Here is a 19,189-nt window from a genome sequence, read left to right on the forward strand (position 1 = left end):
TTTTTAAATGACAATTTTACAGTTGTTTCAAGGAGGTCGGTTCCTCTAAAATTATATGGAGTAAGCTTTATATGTGCCTTATATCTAAGATGTTAATCCGCTTTGACCATTCATTAGATAGGCATGATTCTGGAGCATCCCATCACCATGGGTTTCTTTTACTTGATGCACAGGTAAGATGGTTTGCACATTTAACATGGAAGCGGATTGGGTGGTGTTGGGCTCTGTGGGGTCAACCGTGATGTATGTGTTCCATCCATGGCGTCCATCCATGTATGTGTTCCATCCATGGCGTCCATCCGTTTTGCTAGCTCATTTTAAGGCATGAGCCCAAAAATGAAGTAATCAAAAATTTTAATGGACCACACACAGTAAACAGTGGTGATTGAATGCCCACCATTAAAATACTTAAATACTTCTTGCACCCCACAAAAAAAGTTTTGGATCAATCTGATATTTGACTATTTCCTTCCTTTAGATCCTACGTGACCTTATCAACACGTTACATGGTAAATAAATATTAGGTAGACCATAAGAAGGTGTCAACGGTTGGCTTTCAATCACCACCATCCTCTTTTGTCGTCCACTTAAGCTTCGGATCTGCTTCAATTTTGGGTCCATGCTCTACAAAGTGGATGTATGTGGTTGATCCACACTGTCCATCCACTTTTGCAGCTTATTTTAGGGGTTGAGCCCAAAATTTAAGCATATCCAAAGATCAAGTGGACCATGCCATACGAAACAGTTGGAATAATTAATGATTTCCACCATTGAAACCTTTCTAGGGCCCACAGTGATGTTTATTTATCATCCAACCTGTTCATAAGACTACACAGACATGGATGAAGGGAAAACACAAATACAAGCTTGACCCAAAACTTCAGTGGCACTCAAGAAATTTTCAACGGCAGAAGTTCAATTCACATGGTTTCCTGTGGTGTAGTCTACTTGAGCTTTGCATATTCTTCATTTTTAATCTTAAGACTAAAATTATCTGGTAAAATGGATGTACAGAGTGGATAAAATACATAAATCACGGTGGACCCCATGGAGTTTTACTCAGTATACAATCTGCTTCCTTTAGAGATCCTCCACAGATCCCGTTACATGCAGAAGGTAAAACACCAAAATTCTATAGAGCCCACCATATTGTACGGACAAGTTCTTTATAACAGGTGCACCTTCTCATCTGCCCAGAAATGAGTGCAGTCCAAAGCGTTGGTTGGCCACACTATGTGCCTCTAAGTTCATTCATTTATGTTTTGGTTCATGATTACCTTCAAGCATGCATTTATTGGACGAGGATTGCGTCCAACAAGTGATTGGATGCATTCCATTGAAACTTTTTCTTATATGATTGTATTTTTTGTAGGACCTGCGAACAAAGAAGGCAGTTGGTAGTGGACATCAAGAGCAAGCGTAGTATCTCTTTGATTGACTCTTACTCTAGCTCTCTAGTTACTATTTTAGAATTCAATAAGTGACATTGTCACTTTGGCATTCCTTATTTTGAGTTTTAAAAATGTTGTTGCTTGTATTGGTTGTAGTTCATTGTCGTATGGTACTTGTAAGCTCTTGAAGCATCATAGGAGTTTTTTTTTTTCTAGAGATGGAGCTGGAATTTGTGGATGGGGATAACTTGAGTAATGCATACTTTTTCATCTATTATTTTTCATCTCCTTGTAATTGAGAGATCTTTAGTTCTTCCTTTTCTTCTTTTTCTAATTAAGAAATCCTTATTGGTTTTTCATCTCCTTATAAGTTACTTGACACACCAAGCCATCTGGGGCTTACAACAATTTTCATGTAAAATGCACTTCATCCATTAGTTTTACAATCTCATGTTATGATGAGAGATATCCAACCGAAATCTCGGTGAACGGCGGCTGTAATTATAATGGTCCTAAGGTACTGAAATTCTTTCTCGGGTAAGTTCCGACCCGCACAAAAGGCATAATGATCTAGGCACTATCTCGGATAGAGGCTCAGTGGCCCGCACGAAAGGCGTAATAATCTGGGCACTGTCTCGAATAGAGGCTTGGTTAAATAGACATGTCTATGAAGATGCGGGCTAACCGCACCTAGATAGAAAGACCCTATGAAGCTTTACAGTTCCCTAGGATTGGCTTTGGGCCTTTCCTGTGCAGCTTAGCTGGAGGGCTTAGAAGGCCTCCTTTTGGGGAGGGGGAGCCATCAGTGAGATACCACTCTGGAAGAATTAGAATTATAACCTTGTGTTAGGACCTACGGGCCAAGAGACAATCTCAGGTAGAGAGTTTTTATGGGGTGTAGGCCTTCTAAAAGGTAACAGAGGCGTGCAAAGGTCCTCCAGTTCAAAGGAAGAAGGGAGAAGACGCAGGTGTGTCACACCACACCAAAAAGTAAGATGCAAACACCCACACTATCATGATGTTTATAAGCCATCCAATCCACTCAAAAGATGATTCTGACCAGAACGAAAGGAAAATACACATATCTAGCTTATCCAAAAATTCTATGGGCATTCAGTCCCTACTATTTCTTGTGGTTTGTCTTGGAACTAGTTTATTTTTGTGCTCTCAAGGTAACATGATTTGCTGTGATGGATAGAGTGGATTTTCAAACGGACATCAGTGGGCTCCACAGGGCTTCGTGTTGCAAGGACTCCCTATATTAGGAGGAAATCCCTCAGTCTTTTTTTTTTTTTCCGCTTTCCTCTCTCGAGGAAATCTCTGCCGTGCGTTAAGAATTCCACGGGGAGTTGGATTGGAGTGACTGAAGTCCCTCTACTATAGCGTAACAGGTAAAACGTACAAGTTCTTCTGTGGCCGCATGTTTTATACATGTAATCCACTCCATCCATTGGTTGTGATCCTTGATTCTAAGATCTCCCAGATACACAACTCATGTGATCTAAACCAAAGTGAACGATGGGGATGACATGCCAATCATAATTTTGTGCGTGTGTATGCACCATTCGTCAAACCAACTCATCAACAGTAACTCACCGAGTTGGAGGGATTGTACAAAAATCAGACTGATTAAGAAATACAGAGAGACTTGACAAGCTACTTGGTTTTTAGGTGCAATTTTACATTGCTGCCGTTGGTGTGTCCCATATGAGATTTTAATGAGCACGGATTAGGGGAGTCCGGGTAACAGCTTAGTGGGTGAATCCCTGACCATGGGGCCCACCTTGATGTATGTGTTATATATCCACTCAGACCATTAATTCTTCTAGCTAATTTTAGAGCATGATCCTAAAAATGAAGCAGATCCAAAATCTCTCTTGACCATTAAAAACTTATTGTGGGCCACAAAAGTTTTGGATCAAGCTAATATTTGTATTCGCTCTTGGTCCAGACCTGTGCAACCTTAGGAACAAGCTGGATGGAAAAATAAACATTATGGTGGGCCCTAGGAATTTTTAAATGGTGGGTGTTTAATGATAGTAATGTTCCTGATTTTTGTACGGTAAGTAGACACATAAAAACATAAATTAAAATGGTTAAAAATTTAATTTTTGTGTTAATAAGAAAAACAAATCACTTAATCATTCAGTAAAGACACTACTAGATTTGAGAGGATTAATGATTCTTACCATCTCCTTTTTAAGCCAACAATAGAAAGCTACCCGGTATCCTTGTGATGATAAAGAAAATATCTTAGATTAGACTAACTAGTTCGACATGCAAAAGTTCCTTCATTAAACCAGAATTACAATGATCGACCACAAAAGGCAAGAGAAGATTCCCATAATTCAAAGGATTACTTAACATGGATTTGTATATGCCGTGAGGTGGGCCTTCTCTTAGACTGTTTATATTTTGCCAAATTGTATGATGTGTCTTTGATTGGTCTCTCATTCCTCTGCCCATCATCTTAATGGAGGAAACACGAAACCATAGTATTATCTTTTGTTGTTGATATCTTAAATCTGTAAATCGATCATTGATAGACTGCTCAATGCCATCGAACAGGTGCACGATCATGCTATCGGAAAAATTCAAAAAATCCATCTTTTCTTGCTAAAACATTTTGGTGTTTTCTTGATATCATTGAAGGTGTCATCGAGCGCGCGCAAAATTGCTTAAGTGCTGGACTAGTTTCCAATTTCTATTTTGATTCTTGTGTGTGTGTGTGTGTGTGTGTGGGTGTGGGTGTAATCGGGTATCTTAGAGCTTTCTAATTCGTTCTAGGGTCTCAAGGGCATAGCTTGAGTTAATTCAAGGCTTGTTCGGATCGAACAATCGCTATCTCTTGTAATTTTCTACTTTCATAGTGCATTACTGTCACTTTGTGCAGTGGTTTCTGTGATAAATGCTCTTAGTAGATCCCACTGTGATGTTTGTGAGAAATATGTCCCATCCATCTGTTTATGTAAGTCCGACAATGAGACAAATCCAAAACTTAAGTAGGCTGCATAGCAGGAACAGTGAGGATTGAACATCCACCATTGAAGGGATTGATTGCTCACAAACATCACAGTGGGCCCCACCGAGGTCTGAGAGCAAGAACTTCCTGAAAGGCTTTGGTGGGAAATTTGCATCCACCTCAGATGGTGCAGCCTTACCATGGGGTCCACCTTAATATATGTATTCTATATCCACCACAACCATTAGTTTTTCCACATTATTTTAGGGCTTAAGCCCAAAAATGAGGCATATCCAGCCCTTAGGTGGACCATACTAAAGGGAAAAAGTATTGATGTAACGTTGCACCATTAAAAATTTCCCATGGCCCACCGTAATGTTTGGTGATGTTTATTTGAAACCAAGGAAGGCCCAATTGGAGTTAGAAACAATCCAGACCATTAGAAACTTAAATCAGTTGTATATTGTAAATCAGAATGAGTTTTTCAACATATTATATATGATTTTAGGGCAATAGGAACTTTTAAGCCAACCAACCCCGCTGCACCAGGTTGCCAACACCGGATTTACAAGATTCCGTCAGATCAATAGTCAAAAGTCCATTTAATTTCGCTTTTATTATAAATAGTAAGTTTTAGTTCTAGTATAACTTTTCATCCTTGGAGTTATAGAAGTTGTGTCCAATATGAAAATGGGTTTAAAAAGTTAGGAGAATAAGGTAGTTTGGCCAAATTGGATATTTATTATTTTTTACCAAAAACCACAAAATCTAATAGGAATAGAATTCCTGTATATAAATAATAGAGTTTACTATTTATTATAAGTTACCTTTTTGGAGTGTTTGAGTTGGAGTCTAAGTCTAAAACCACATCTTGGTTCGAGTTCTTTATTTAAATAGCTGTAATTTCTTCTTCTTTTTTAATCCCTTGTGGGTCCGAGATACGTACAGTTAGGTTCGAGGCACAGAGAGCCCCATGATCAAAGTAATTATTTTTCCCATGAACAGTGTAAGATCATGTAATTATTTCTTAAGGAAGACGATGAAGTTATTAGTGGTCAATCAACCATTTTTCCTTATGGTAGGGTGACTTGAGATTTGGATCTACTTCATTTTAGGGGCATAGATATAGCATATATGCATCAAGGTGGATGCGGTTTGGCTAGCAACGCTGTGGCTAGTGGTTGGTGCTCTGTGAACCCACCATGATCTATGTATTTTATCCATACCGTTCATCCTTTTTTACACGTCATTTTAATGACCTAACACATAAATGAGGTAGAACAAAATCTCAGGTGAATCACACCATAGGAAAACAATAGTGATTGAATGTCTACCATTAAAAACCTCTTAGGGCCCACTATAATGTTTATTTGACATCCAACCTATAGATTAGGTCATACACTGGATGAATTAAAAAAAATAAATATCAGCTTGATCCAAAAATTTTGTAGCCCGAAGAAGGTTTTAATGGTGAGAGTTGAATAAACCCTGTGTGGCCCACTTGAGATTTTGATCTACCTTAGTTTTGGGTTCATACCATAAAATTCTTTGAAAAAATGGATGGATGGCATGGATGAGTGACACAGGGATGAACGTGATGAGGATAACTACTCCGAATCCACGGAGCTTCTCTGGACTCCTCACAGAGACTTCTCGAATCCACGAGGAAAAAAAGTGGAAAATAGAAATAAATTCGAAATTGATTAGTTCTTCAATAAAAATGCATTCACAACCCTTTAAATAGGGTTACCAAGCAATGGGAAACATAATCAAACTACAACTCGAACTCCTAGAATCCGCGACTTACTATAAATAATAAACTTACTATTTATAGACGGTCGTGATGTTTACTAGTGCGCAAGGTTTTCGGCCAAAAATAGTAAGTGTCCTATTTGGCTTCACCAAACCGTTCTCCTAATTATTCTAAGCTCTTTTCACGTTGGGCGTAACTCCTAAAGCTCGACGGATGAAGAGTTATAATCAAACTAAAACTTACTATTTATAGTAAAAACGAAATTAAAACAGGGAAACGACCGTCGATCAGGGGTTTTTCGCAATTTCGGACTACGCAACCCAGTGTAACTGAGTTGGTTGGCTAAAGCAGCTCGTTCTACCCCAAAATCATATATTTTACGTCAGGTAACTCATTCCGGATTGTGAGATACGCCCGATCTAAGGTCCGACGGTTCGGATTACTTCTGTCGTCGACCAGGCCTTTTCTGATCCATCTTGGCCATGAAACTGTCCGTGACCCGCTCTACATCAGTCCCCTCCACTTCAAAAGAACTCATCCTCGAGTTCTCATCCTGCTCTGGATCATGATACTTGGTCAACTCCGCGATATTGAAAGTCCGTGAGATCACCATGTCATCTGGAATATCAACAACATAAGCGTTGTCATTGATCTTTCGAATGATTAGGATGGGTCCAATCTTCTTATTTTTCAACTTATTGTACGTCTTGGTCAGAAATCTCTCTTTGCGTAGATGGACCATAACGCGGTCGCCCACCTCAAACACTTTTTGTCGCCGATGTTTATCCGCTTGTTCCTTATACTTCTCGTTCGAGGCATGTAGCTTGGTCTTCACTTCTGCATGGATGCCCATGATCTTGTCTGTCATATGTTCTGCTGCAATGCTCGTGCCTAGGTGCTTGGGCAGATGGACCAAGTCAAGTGTGTGATGAGGCATTCGTCCGTAAATAATCTGGAATGGCGATCGCCCTGTTGAGCGGTTCACCATGTTGTTGAATGTAAACTCTGCTTGAGACAAGGTGTTCACTCCCCAAGTGTAGGGTTGTGATGTAGTAATAAACTCAGTGAGATCAAGGTCGAATCCACAGGGACTGAAACTTGTACGTGATCTGAAACTAACTAGATATAGAACTAGCAAAAAGATGTAATCTAAATCCAATAGAATTTAAGGAATAATTGAGGAATAATTATCTAAGACTTAAGGAATTCAGAGGAGGGAAACTAAGGATTCAGAGGATCCACTTGTAGAGATCAGGGAGATCTTATGCCTGCATCAAGAATTATTGAATTTAAACTGAACGTACTTGATCTGATTTTCAAGAGATGAAAGGTATATGAATTAGAATGGATTCCATCATCTAACCATGCCCAGGAGACAAAGCAAACAACAGGATTAAACTAATTACCAACCAATCAATAGTGCATGAAAGTTAGGAAGGGTACCGTCATCCGACCATGCCGATGAGACGATGGTGAACAACAGGGCTTCCTGACGTCATAAACTTAAAAGGAAAGGAACATGCTCAAAGCTATCTCAGATCCATTGTAATTTCAGTCACAATAGACCATTAAAAACTACAAACATCCCTTAATAATTAAACCACAATCAAGTTTAATTCACAATTAAATAATTAAATCAATAAATAGAGTCTCCCATCTCACTACAAGCTTCACCTCTCAGCCCTAGCAAAGAGGATTAGCCCGTCATGATGTGGCTACCCTGAAAATAAAGAAAATAAAAAAAACTTTCCTTTCTATCTCTTTCCATGCTCCACGTCCAGCCCCAAACCGTGCCTGCAGCCAACCTCTATGTACTCTCTCCCGCACCTTCACGTTTTCGCCCCCTCTTTCCAGCCACAACTCCCCCTTTTTAAGGATAAAAAGCCTCCTCCGAGAGCTGCTGTGGAGTCCCAATAGGTTGCGGAAACAGTCTTTTCGCAGTCAGGAACGCACGTCCCTGTTTTTCACAGCAAAACAGCCTCCGTTTGGTTTGATTTTGCGGCGCGAAATCAACATATTTGTTGATTCTGACACCTTGGCTAGGGCTATGGTAATCTGTTGAAGCATGTGGATGGTCTGGATCATCAATCCGACGGTGATCAGAAGAACACAGGGGCCCACGGCGTTCAATTTTTGCGGTCTGCGAAACAGAGCCAGCGCTTCTTGCGCTGGCTGTTGGTGGGACCCAAATCCTTTCAGTTTCTCCGAAATCCACTCCGTTCATTGTAATCACATCGAAAAAATAGTAAGAAATGGTTGGCTTCATGTTGGATTCGGTGTGGCCCATGCGATCTTTGTTCCCACTGTCCATACCTGCGTGCGGTTAAGATCTTCACCCGTATGCTTGCATGAAGGAGAAAGGAAACCTAGGCGTCGGTTTTGGCTAACCCTTGGAACGAATGGACGGCTCTGATCATCGCTCCGGGCGTCTAGTGGGGCCCACAAGCAGAACCGACGGACGAACGGCATTAACGCTGTTTGCATTTTTAAAAAAAAATTGAATTCTGTCGGTCAGCGCCTGCTGACCGACTTTGAGTGCACGGGTGCACGGCTGGTGCACTTGCAGACTGTACACATGCAATGCACATGGGGTCCATCCTGGTGTATGTACAAAATCTCCTCCGTCCATCTGGTTCTTCACATGATTTAAGGCATCGAGACCGAAGATGAGGCATATCCAGAGATCAGGTGGGCCCCAGATTAGTGAATTGTGGGCTGAAATGTCCGTTGAGCCACTTTTACAGCGATCTAGTGGATGAAATTTTACGTGTACGGTTCATTTATGGTCCTCAGGCCACGTATGGAGTTTCAAACTGATCAGATGGTGGGAACCCTATGATCTTGCATTCTGGACACTTTTCAGGCCCCTTGAGCTTCAATTCCTCGATTTTCTTCGATCCCTGGCGTGCAAATCTGTCGATCTTGGTCTCTTAGGGTTCGTCGCTTGCCTTGGTGACTTCAGACTGTTAAATCCATGCTTTAAGTACCCTTTCCCAGTCCAAGCTCATGAATACGCCCTGCATCACAAACATGATTAAATCAGGCCGATGAACAGTACTATGATTGTAAATCCTGGCAATAACTGGGGTTTGATATGCAATATTCGACCCTCAACACAAGGCCAAATCCCACTGCTTTGATTTTTTTTCCTGAAATACAGCGAAGAAGGTTTCCTAACGTGCGATTCACAACTTCGGTCTGCCCATCAGTCTCATGTTTGTCAGACCTCTAAGGGGCAATCTCAGAATACGGGCCTCTACACCCCGTTACCTGTGCCTGACGGTCCTTGGGAGAATTTATCAATGGACTTTGTGCTTGGTTTCCCATGAACACAACGTAGCACGGATTCGGTGCTCATGGTGGTAGATCGTTTCTCCAAGATGACGCACTTTATCCCATGCAAGAAGACCCTCGATGCAACACACGTGACGAATCTATTTTTCAGGGAGGTCGTATGGCTACATGGGGTCCCCAAGACCATTACTTCCGATCGTGACACGAAGTTCATTAGCCACTTTTGACAGACTTTATGGAATCAATTCGATACACGACTTTAATTCAGCAGTGCGACTTTTCCCACATCGCATACTAATTGCGGCCAGTAATACCGCTCTTCCACAAGAGCTCACGTCTTATCTCGCCCTAGGTGTCCACCGAGGCCACCTTCATGTAGCTCTTGAATAATCTGCTCCCTTAGAGAACTTTGGGGGATGCACAATCATTCCCTTTGAAGAGAAAATCATCCTATATATGAAGGTCACTGGGGTGACCTTCGTAGCACTTCATCCAAGAATCTTTGAAGTCCTTATCCCCGGCATACATCTCCTTGAGACAGTTAAAGCCGACCACCTCGTTGCTCATCGTAACAAGTAGTGATGCACGACAGCTAAGTGCATCAGCCACCTTGTTCTGCTGCCCTGACTTGTACTTCAGAACGAACGTGAATTTTTGTAAAAATGTAACCCATCTAGCATGCACACGATTCACGTTAGTCTGACTATTAATAAACTTTAATGCTTGATAGTCAGTGTACAAAATAAACTTTCTTTAAATCAGATAATGCCGCCAATGTCGCAGCGCCTGAACAACTGTGTACAACTCAAGCTCATAAGTCGACCACTTCTTTCGGGCTTCGCTGAGCTTCTCATTGTAGAAGGCTACCGATATGCCTTCCTGTGATAATACTCTTTCAATTCCGATGTATGAAGCGTCAAACTCAACCTCAAACAATTTGTCAAAATTAAGAAGCAGCAAGACCGAGGTTGTAAACAAACAATTCTTGATCTCATGAAAGCTCTTGTCAGCTTTATCGGTCCACTGAAACGGTCTTTTTTTCATGCAATATGTTATAAGCAAGACTATGGTGTTAAAATCTCGCACAAATCGACTATAGAAAGTCCTCAACCCGTGAAAACTCCTTACCTCATGAATGTTTGTCGGGATCGACCATTCCCTAATAGCTCGCACTTTTTCATCGTCCACACGAATGCCTGTGGACGTTACAACAAATCCTATAAACAACATGCTATCAATTAAAAAACTACACTTCTTCAAGTTGAGGTATAACTTGTTAATTTGTAGGACCTGCAGCACCTGCCTAAGATGTTTCATGTGCTCTGCCTCATCCTGGCTATATATTAATATATCATCAAAATATACCATCACAAATCGGCTAGTGAACGGTTTTAGAACTTAATTCATCAAACGCATAAAAGTACTTGGTGCGTTCGATAGGCCGAAGGGTATGGCCAACCACTCATACAACCCTTCCTTGGTCTTGAATGCCGTTTTCCACTCATCACCTGGTCGAATATGAATCTGATAGTACCCGCTCCTTAGATCTAGTTTAGAGAACACCTTGGCTCCTTCTAACATATCGAGCATGTCATCCAACCATGGTATTGGGAACCGATATTTGATAGTAATTTTGTTGATTGCCCGGCTGTTGACACACATGTGTCAGCTTCCATCTTTTTTGGCGTTAATAATGCTGGTACGACACATGGGCTCATGCTCTCTCTAAAGAGACCCTTATGGATCAATTCCTCTACTTGCCCCTGAAGTATCTCACACTCCTTCGAACTCATCCGATAATGAGGGCGATTGGGCAAGCTAGCCCCAGGGACGAGGTCTACATGATGTTGGATGTCCCTCATGGGGGTAATTCATCAGGTAAATCTTCAGGCCAGACTTCTTTGATTTCGTTTAGCAACAGTCTTAAACTTGGAGGGATGTTTGAGGGTTCCTCTTTTTCGCGCTTCACCACTACGACGTATACCTCTACGGTTTTTTTAGATTCCTCCATGAAATCTCGAATGGTCAAGAGGAAACTCCCCTCCACTTTAGAGGCTTCAGGGTAGTTCTCTGGTGCCATAGGGGTAAAGATTATTTTTCAACTATCCTTGACGAATACGTAGACATTATCTCGTCCCCGATAGGTCGCATCATGGTCCGACTGCCAGGGTCGACCAAGTAATATATGACAAGCTTCCATATCGACCACGTCACAAAGTATTTGATCCTTATAATTTTTACCAATTCAAAACGAGATAGTGCATTGTTCAGTTACCTTGGTCTTATTTACCTTTTTTATCCAGCCAATTGAGTACGGGAAAAGATGTTTCATCGTTGGTAGCCGCAACTTGTCCACCATCACTCTCAAGACGATGTTCTCGCTACTACCACTGTCTATGATCACATCACAGACCTTTCCATTGACGGTGCATCGAGTACGAAATATATTGTGTCGCTGTGGATATAATTCCTTTCGTGGGGCATACAGTAATCGCTTCACAACTAGAAATTCGCCATGATCCTAGCCTGTCACTTCATCGCCACTTGCTATTTCTTCAGTGGTTTGTTCATATTCATCAAAGCGATGGTCTTCTTCTGTGGCCTCATCTTCAGTGCCCCATTCATTTATAGTTAAGTGTACTGTGGGACATTGAGGATAAGTGTTTGATAAGTGGCCTGGTTGGCCACAGCGGTAACAACTGTTCGACCTTGGCCGAGCATAAGGATTTGAAATCCTACTCGGACCCGTTGTTGTAGGTGCTGCACGTTGAGGTCTGGATGAATCGCTCCCCATATCACATTTTGCTATTGTAGGAAGTTGAGGTACTTGGTCTTTTCCTCGTGGCAGCACTGGATCCTACGTGAGACCCGTCATGGGAGGTCGAGTTGAAGGATATGGACGAGTAGAAGCTCTTGTAAGTTATGTTTCTGCCCTACCCGCCAATTGAACTGCTTCATCCACGGTCTCGACTGGGTACATCTGAACTTGGTCCTGAATTGTCGGTCGCAACCCACCTATAAATTGTGCCACCTTCTATCACTCAGATTTTGACAGATCGTTTCGTGTAGCCAACCATTGAAATTCTTCAGTGTAATCTGTGACGATTTGATTTCCTTGTCTACAATTTTGATTTAGCTGGAATAATATCTGCTCATAATAACTGGGGAGAAATCATGATCGAAGAAAACGTCTCATCCGTGGCCATGATGAGATGGGTGCCTTGTTTTGGCGGGGCTCGTGAAAGTTGTAATTGTTCTCACCATGCAGAAGCACCATATTTTAATTTAAACACTACCAATTTTACCCATTTATGATCTGGCACGTCCATATAATCAAAATATCTCTCTACTTCGGCTAGCCAATAAAGAAAATCTTCTATACGTAATAAACCGTTAAAACTAGGAAGTTTAGCTTTACCTCGATAGTGTCTTTCAGCACGATCTAGATGATCACCTTCATGGATTGGTCGTCGGGCAAAACCCTCATTAAGGTCCTCGTTGATAGAACTTGAATCATCTGGTGTAGCCCTACGGTTTGTCACTAGTAGTACTCTATGAAAATCAGGGTTGCGTCGTACAACAACCATGGGTGGTGGAGCCACTATAGGTGGGGGAGCAACCAAAGGTGGTGGAGCATCGCCTAGGACTCGAGGTAGAAGTAGCGCATCCGCAAGACGGTCGAGAGTTGTCTGCAGCCCTTGCATGGTCAACTGACTCTCCTAGTGGAAAACTTCCATTAATTCCGAAAGATAACGGATCCTTGGATCACCGTCCACAGGATTTTGATTCATACCTTCATTGTTTGCAATCAGCCCAATCGAGGGGAATCCTCGCTCTGATACCAATTGACATAAGGATGAATGTGATGAGGATAACTACTCCGAATTCATGGAGCTTCTTTGGACTCCTCACAGAGACTTCTCAAATCCACGAGGAAAGAAAGCAGAAAATAGAAATAAATTCTAAGAAATTCGAAATTGATTAAATTGATGACTAAGAACGAGTTCACAACCCTTTAAATAGGGGTACCAAGCAATGGGAAAGAAATCAGAATCAAACTACAACTAAAACTCGTAGAATCCGCGACTTGCTATAAATAGTAAACTTACTATTTATAGACGGTCATGATGTCTACTAGTGCACAAGGTTTTCGGCCAAAAATAGTAAGTGTCCTATTTGGCTTCACCAAACTGTTCCCCTAATTATTGTAAGCTCTTTTCACATTGGACGCAACTCCTAAAGCCCGACGGATGAAGAGTTATAATCAAACTAAAACTTAATATTTATAGTAAAAATGAAATTAAAGCAAGGAAACGACCGTCGATCCAGGGGTTTTTCACAATTCCAGGCTGTGCAACCCGGCATAGCGGGGTTGGTTGGCTAAAGTAGCTTGTTCTACCCCAAAATCATATATTTTATGTCAGGTAACTCATTCCGGATTGCGAAATACGCCCGATCTAAGGTTCGACGGTCCGGATCACTTCTGACGTCGACCGGGCCTTTTCTGATCCATCTTGGCCATGAAACTGTCCGCGACCCGCTCTACATCAATGAGACACATATGTCATATTGGGGTCCACAGAGCACCAACCACTAGCCATTGGCTAGTGGCAGCTGGGGAGTAGCCAATCCTTTTTCCCATCAAGTTAGCCCTGTAATAAAGCCGCACTAATTTGTGCATGTATTCTGTTCATTTGTTATTTTTCTGTCTTTTCTCTTTATTGTTTGTGCCCCCCTGAACATACACGCATGAAGTAAAGGCTAATGTAAAGGGAACGGAAGTGACAATAGAATGGCACACACGTGCATCCAATCCATTTATAAGATTCATCCAACCTTTTATAAGTTTTCCAAAAATAAATTTGGTCCACTCAGCACATGGGTCCCAATATTTAAAATGATGAATGAATTAGAAAACTTCAGCCAAGTTCTCCGCAGCCGTATATTCATGTTGCAATACAGCGGAAGCCGTACATTCATCCATACTGTTTATAACATTATTCCTGGTGGGATGAACTGAAAACAGAAAAAGGTTAGCCTAATCTAAAATTTCTGTGGCCCCATGAATGTTTCAATGGTGGATGTTCAATCATCGCTGTTTCTCTCCACGGGAATTACTGAGAAGGCAATCCGCGTTCGGTTTGGATCTTGGGAACGTGCGGACGCGGATTTCATGCCAAAGCCTTTTTGAAGTTTTTGCACCGGGAACCAAATGGGGCCCACTGTGATGTTTGTAAGAAATCCACCCCGTTCATCCATTTTCTGAGTTCATTTTATGACATGATGCCAAAAATGAACCGGATTCAATACTCATTTGAATGAAAACGTGAGAATTGAACGTGCACAGTTGAAATATTCGTTGGGACTCATATGTTTTGAATCATTCTAATATTTTTATTTTCAATTCATCCCAATGACCTTATGAACGGTATAGATGTCATGCAAACATCACTGTCGACTCAGGGAAGTTTCAACGGTAGGAAATAATAGGGATGTGGATTTCCTGTTAAAGCCTTTTGCAGGTATAAGTTCCTTCTCGGAACTTAGGTGGTGTTACATGATGTTAGTGAGAAATCCACCTTATTCATCCATTTTGAGTGCTTATTTAGGCCAGATCCAAAATTCAAGTGGGCCATACCAGATGAAAAACTGGGGAAAGCAATTCCTACGGCTGAAACCTTCTTAGGCTCCACCTATACGCTTATATGCCATCCAAACTGATTGTACGGTCATTTCTAATGCGATGAAATGAAAACACAAAAAGGTTATCATGATACAGGACTTTTGTGGCTATATGAATGTTGCAACGATGGTTGTTCAATCCTCATTTTCCTCTTGTATGGCCCAATTGTGCCTTGTATCCATCTTATTTCAGGTCAAAAGTCCTAAAATTAGCGTGCAAAACGGATTAACGGAATGGATTTTTCACAAACACCACGGTCGGCACCCAACTTCCTGAAAGGCTTCAGCAGGAAATCTGCGTCCACCCAAGATGGTGTCACCTTACGGTAGGGCCCACCTCACCTTAATGTATGTATTCTATGTAAACCCTGATCATCAGTTTTTCCACATTATTTTAGGGCTCGAGCCCAAAAATGAGGCATATCCAACCCTTAGGTGGACCCAACGTCAAAACCTTTGTGGGCTCACCCTGATGTTTATATGCCATCTAAACGGTTCATAAGGTTTATTTCCAAGGGGATGAACTCACAGCATAAATATTAGCCTGATGCAAAATTTATACGGTCCTCCAAAGGTTTCAATGGTAGGCTTTAAATCTCCGCTGTTTGGTGAGGCCTGCCCCCACTTGAGCTTTGGATCTCCTTCACTTTGGGACTCTTGTACTAACATGATCTGGTGAACCTGATGGATGGAGTGGATTTCACATGAATATCACGGTTGGCCTCACATGCTTACATAGGCCGCTGACGTCCATGACCCCGATCCAACGGATATGGTATGCTTGGCAGTCCCTATGTATCCTATTCCAATACAGTCATCTGTATTCTAGTTTAATGAAATCACATCAAATCCTTGGAGGAGACATCTTTGGCACTTGTTGACAATACATGGTGAGTGGCTACTTCATTTCTAAGGAGGATTGCTTACAGACTTTGTGGGGCCCACCGTAAAGAATGTGTTATATATACACCGTTCATTTATTTTGCCAACCTATTTTGATGACATGAACCCCAAACAAGAAGACATGAGCTCAAACATGATGTAGATCTAAAGCTTGATCGAAAACTTCCACGGTACCTAAGAAGCTTTTCAAGGTAGGCATTTAGTAACTTCTGTTAACCGAGTATTGGATCTGCCTCACGCAGATGCAGGACCTTGGTGGTGCGTAGATATTACCAACTTTTGTGGGTCCACCAAGATATGTGTTTTATATCCACATCATCCATCTAATTTGCACGATAATTCCTGTTCAGAAGGTCACAAAGACCTGGACGAAGAGAAAACACAAATATCATCTTGATCCAAAGCTTCCATGGATACAAAGAAGTTTTCAATAGTAAGCATTCAATTCTTATTTCTTTTTGTGGTGTGCTCCACTTTGGCATTGGATCTGCCTCATTTTTAGGCTCATGCCGTAAAATAATCTCATAAAATGGATATGGTGTGGATATAACATATACTTGTCCATCAAATGCAGTCATTAGGGTTGGGACATGAGATCAAAGATAGTCTAATCCACTGTTCATGTGGGCCATACAATAAAGAATGGTAGAGAGGATACACCGGTCACCAAGGTAGCTTGCCTTTTCACCAGACCACTACCACCCATAAGCCTCCAAATTCACATGGCAGCTCACATAATGGCTGTATTTGACTGGCTATCACCCACAAGCCTCGATAGTCACATGGCAGCTCACATAATGGCTGCATTTGACTAGCTTTCAGGTCATCTGACTTTCATGATAAGGTATACCAAAAAAGAGCCGTGATACATTGTTGTTATGAAATAAGCTTACTCCATAGTGTTATATATTAAACAGCTTCCTCCCACTTTTCAGAAAAGTAGGAGGAAAAAAAAAAAAAAAAAACTGGCAAGGAGGCACTCCATTTGTGTTAATACATGCCACTGATTCAGTTGCAACAGCCCTTAATTTTCTGCCACAAATGACCTCCTAACCTACATAGGCCTCGGCCACCATCCAGCCCAGCAGGGTCCTCTCAAGCACAACCTTTGAAGAGTAGGTGGAGGATATGACAGAGAATGCAAGTCAAGAAGCTCCTCCGCATCCATCGATCTCGCAGAAAAGGCTTGAAGGTGGTTCATTTTTTCAACGGAAGTGCACAAATCATCCCCATCTTCTGTTCTTAATTTGATAACGCATAACTTCCTCAGTTCAATGAGATTCCCCAACTCTCTAACCACGCTGCTCTCCGTCTCTATGTACGCCAACTTCTGTAGTGATCTCATACTCCCCATTCCAGTAGGAACCTTAATTCCATCCACAGCATTAAATGGCAAGTAGACCCCCTTTGTAGCATACCGATAAATCAGAAGGTGGCGAAGGTTTTGGAGCTTGAGAATCTCAATTGGCAATTCACTTACAAAGGTGCCCATAAGATTCAATGTTTCTAAGTTTTTTAGCTTTCCCAATGAGTGAGGAAGCTTCTTCATCTTTGTATTCTCCAAGCTCAACTATCTTAAGTGGTACAGACTAGTCAAAGCATCAGGAAAGCTATCCATGGAAACATTTTCAAGATCCACCACCTTAAACAACCTTAAGCTGGAAAAACATGTGATTGCAGAAGCAATAGATAGTCCATCCACCCCAAAAGTGAACAAAGAGCGAAGATGGCAGAAACTATCTAATTTTGGAAATTTCTCACCACTGTTGTAAATAGACAGACGCCGGATTCTATTACAAAGTATCTTGTTCTGTTCAACAGAAGATGCAAAGAAATGCTCTTCCCTGGATTTTGAAATAATGATCTCCCGCACGAGATCATGGATGCAACAAGTGATCAATTTCCCATATGATTTCCTTTCTGCTGAACAAGATTTCTAGCGATGAGTGCATTGAGGTAACCTTCAGCAGCCTCTTCCATTGACCTGCCTTCATTTCTTTCTACAAAACCTTCAGCTATCCATAGCCGAATTAGTTTCATACGCTTAATCGCATAGTCTTCGGGGAAAATGCTCAAATACAAGAAGCATGATTTCAGGTAGTAAGGCATGTCATTGAAACTGAGGAATAATATTTTCATCATGCTTCTAAGATTGTCATCGCTTTCAAACTCCGATCCAAGGCTTCGGTGAATCATCTCCCACTCAACATGTCTTGTCCTTGATTGATAGAAAACTACCCAATGCGACAATCGCCAGCAGTAATCCTTGGCATTTATCTACAAAGCTTTGAGAAAGTTTCTTCAATCCAGGAGGGCAACAATTCTCGTAGTTCGAATGGAATGCCTTCTTGCAAAACAGAGACCAAGCCTCACTTGGAGGCAGAGGTTGAAGATTGTAGATGTGATCGGAGAGTCCGACGCAAGAAGATGATGCGACATCATCTTTGCGTGTGGTGATCATTACCCTACTATTATAATTGCTAGCAGGCAATACATTTCTTATGAAATTCCATACATCATCAAGAACAAGTACATACCTTTTGTTCTGCAAGTAGCTCCGTAGCATTTGGATGAGCTCGACCTGTGTCATCACGTCTAATCCTTGGGGAGATGGATCTTTCTTCTCCTCAAAGAATTGCTTTATCATGCTTCGAAGAAGTTCCTCCACTTTGAACGATTGCGAGACAGTGATCCAAGCATATGTTTCAAAACATTTCTTCACCTGTTGGTTATCATAGACTTTCTTTACTAGAGTAGTCTTGCCAAGGCCACCCATCCCAACCACCGAAATCGTCGAAAGTCTCGAATCTCCATTGACTAGCCATCCAATCAATTTGCTCCTTGGAAGGTCGATGCCCACAAGATCAGCTTCCTCAATGAAAAGAGCATCGAGTCGAGGATCATACCATTGATTACTCATGTTGTTGGAGCTTGAAATTTGCTCCTTGTTATTGAGAGTACAAGCATCTTCTCTCCGTAATCTTATGGATTCTAGTTTTGATATCTCGTAGAAACGATGCAATCTGATGGCGTGCCTTCAACCGCTTGATGGGTCTATGAAGAAAATCGACGAATCCATGGGAGCCGTTCTGCTCTTGTGCTAGGCCAAGCATGAATTCGTCAAGAACATCCTCCACGTCGTAAGTGACTTCTCTTACTTGTTTCACCCATGTCTTGAGGCCTTGATCAGCATCTTGTCTTGCA

General features: G+C 41.6%; 1 protein-coding gene across 1 annotated transcript; it reads right to left on the minus strand.

Moving 5' to 3' along the window:
* Window positions 1-18,188: 18,188 nt before the first annotated feature.
* Window positions 18,189-18,905, minus strand: LOC131255286 (disease resistance protein RPM1-like). The gene has a single exon (XM_058255979.1). The coding sequence runs from the start codon at window positions 18,903-18,905 to the stop codon at window positions 18,189-18,191; it is 717 nt and encodes a 238-aa protein (XP_058111962.1).
* Window positions 18,906-19,189: the final 284 nt, after the last annotated feature.

The sequence above is a fragment of the Magnolia sinica genome, chromosome 9 (assembly GCF_029962835.1).
Source record: "Magnolia sinica isolate HGM2019 chromosome 9, MsV1, whole genome shotgun sequence".
Lineage (NCBI taxonomy): Eukaryota > Viridiplantae > Streptophyta > Magnoliopsida > Magnoliales > Magnoliaceae > Magnolia > Magnolia sinica.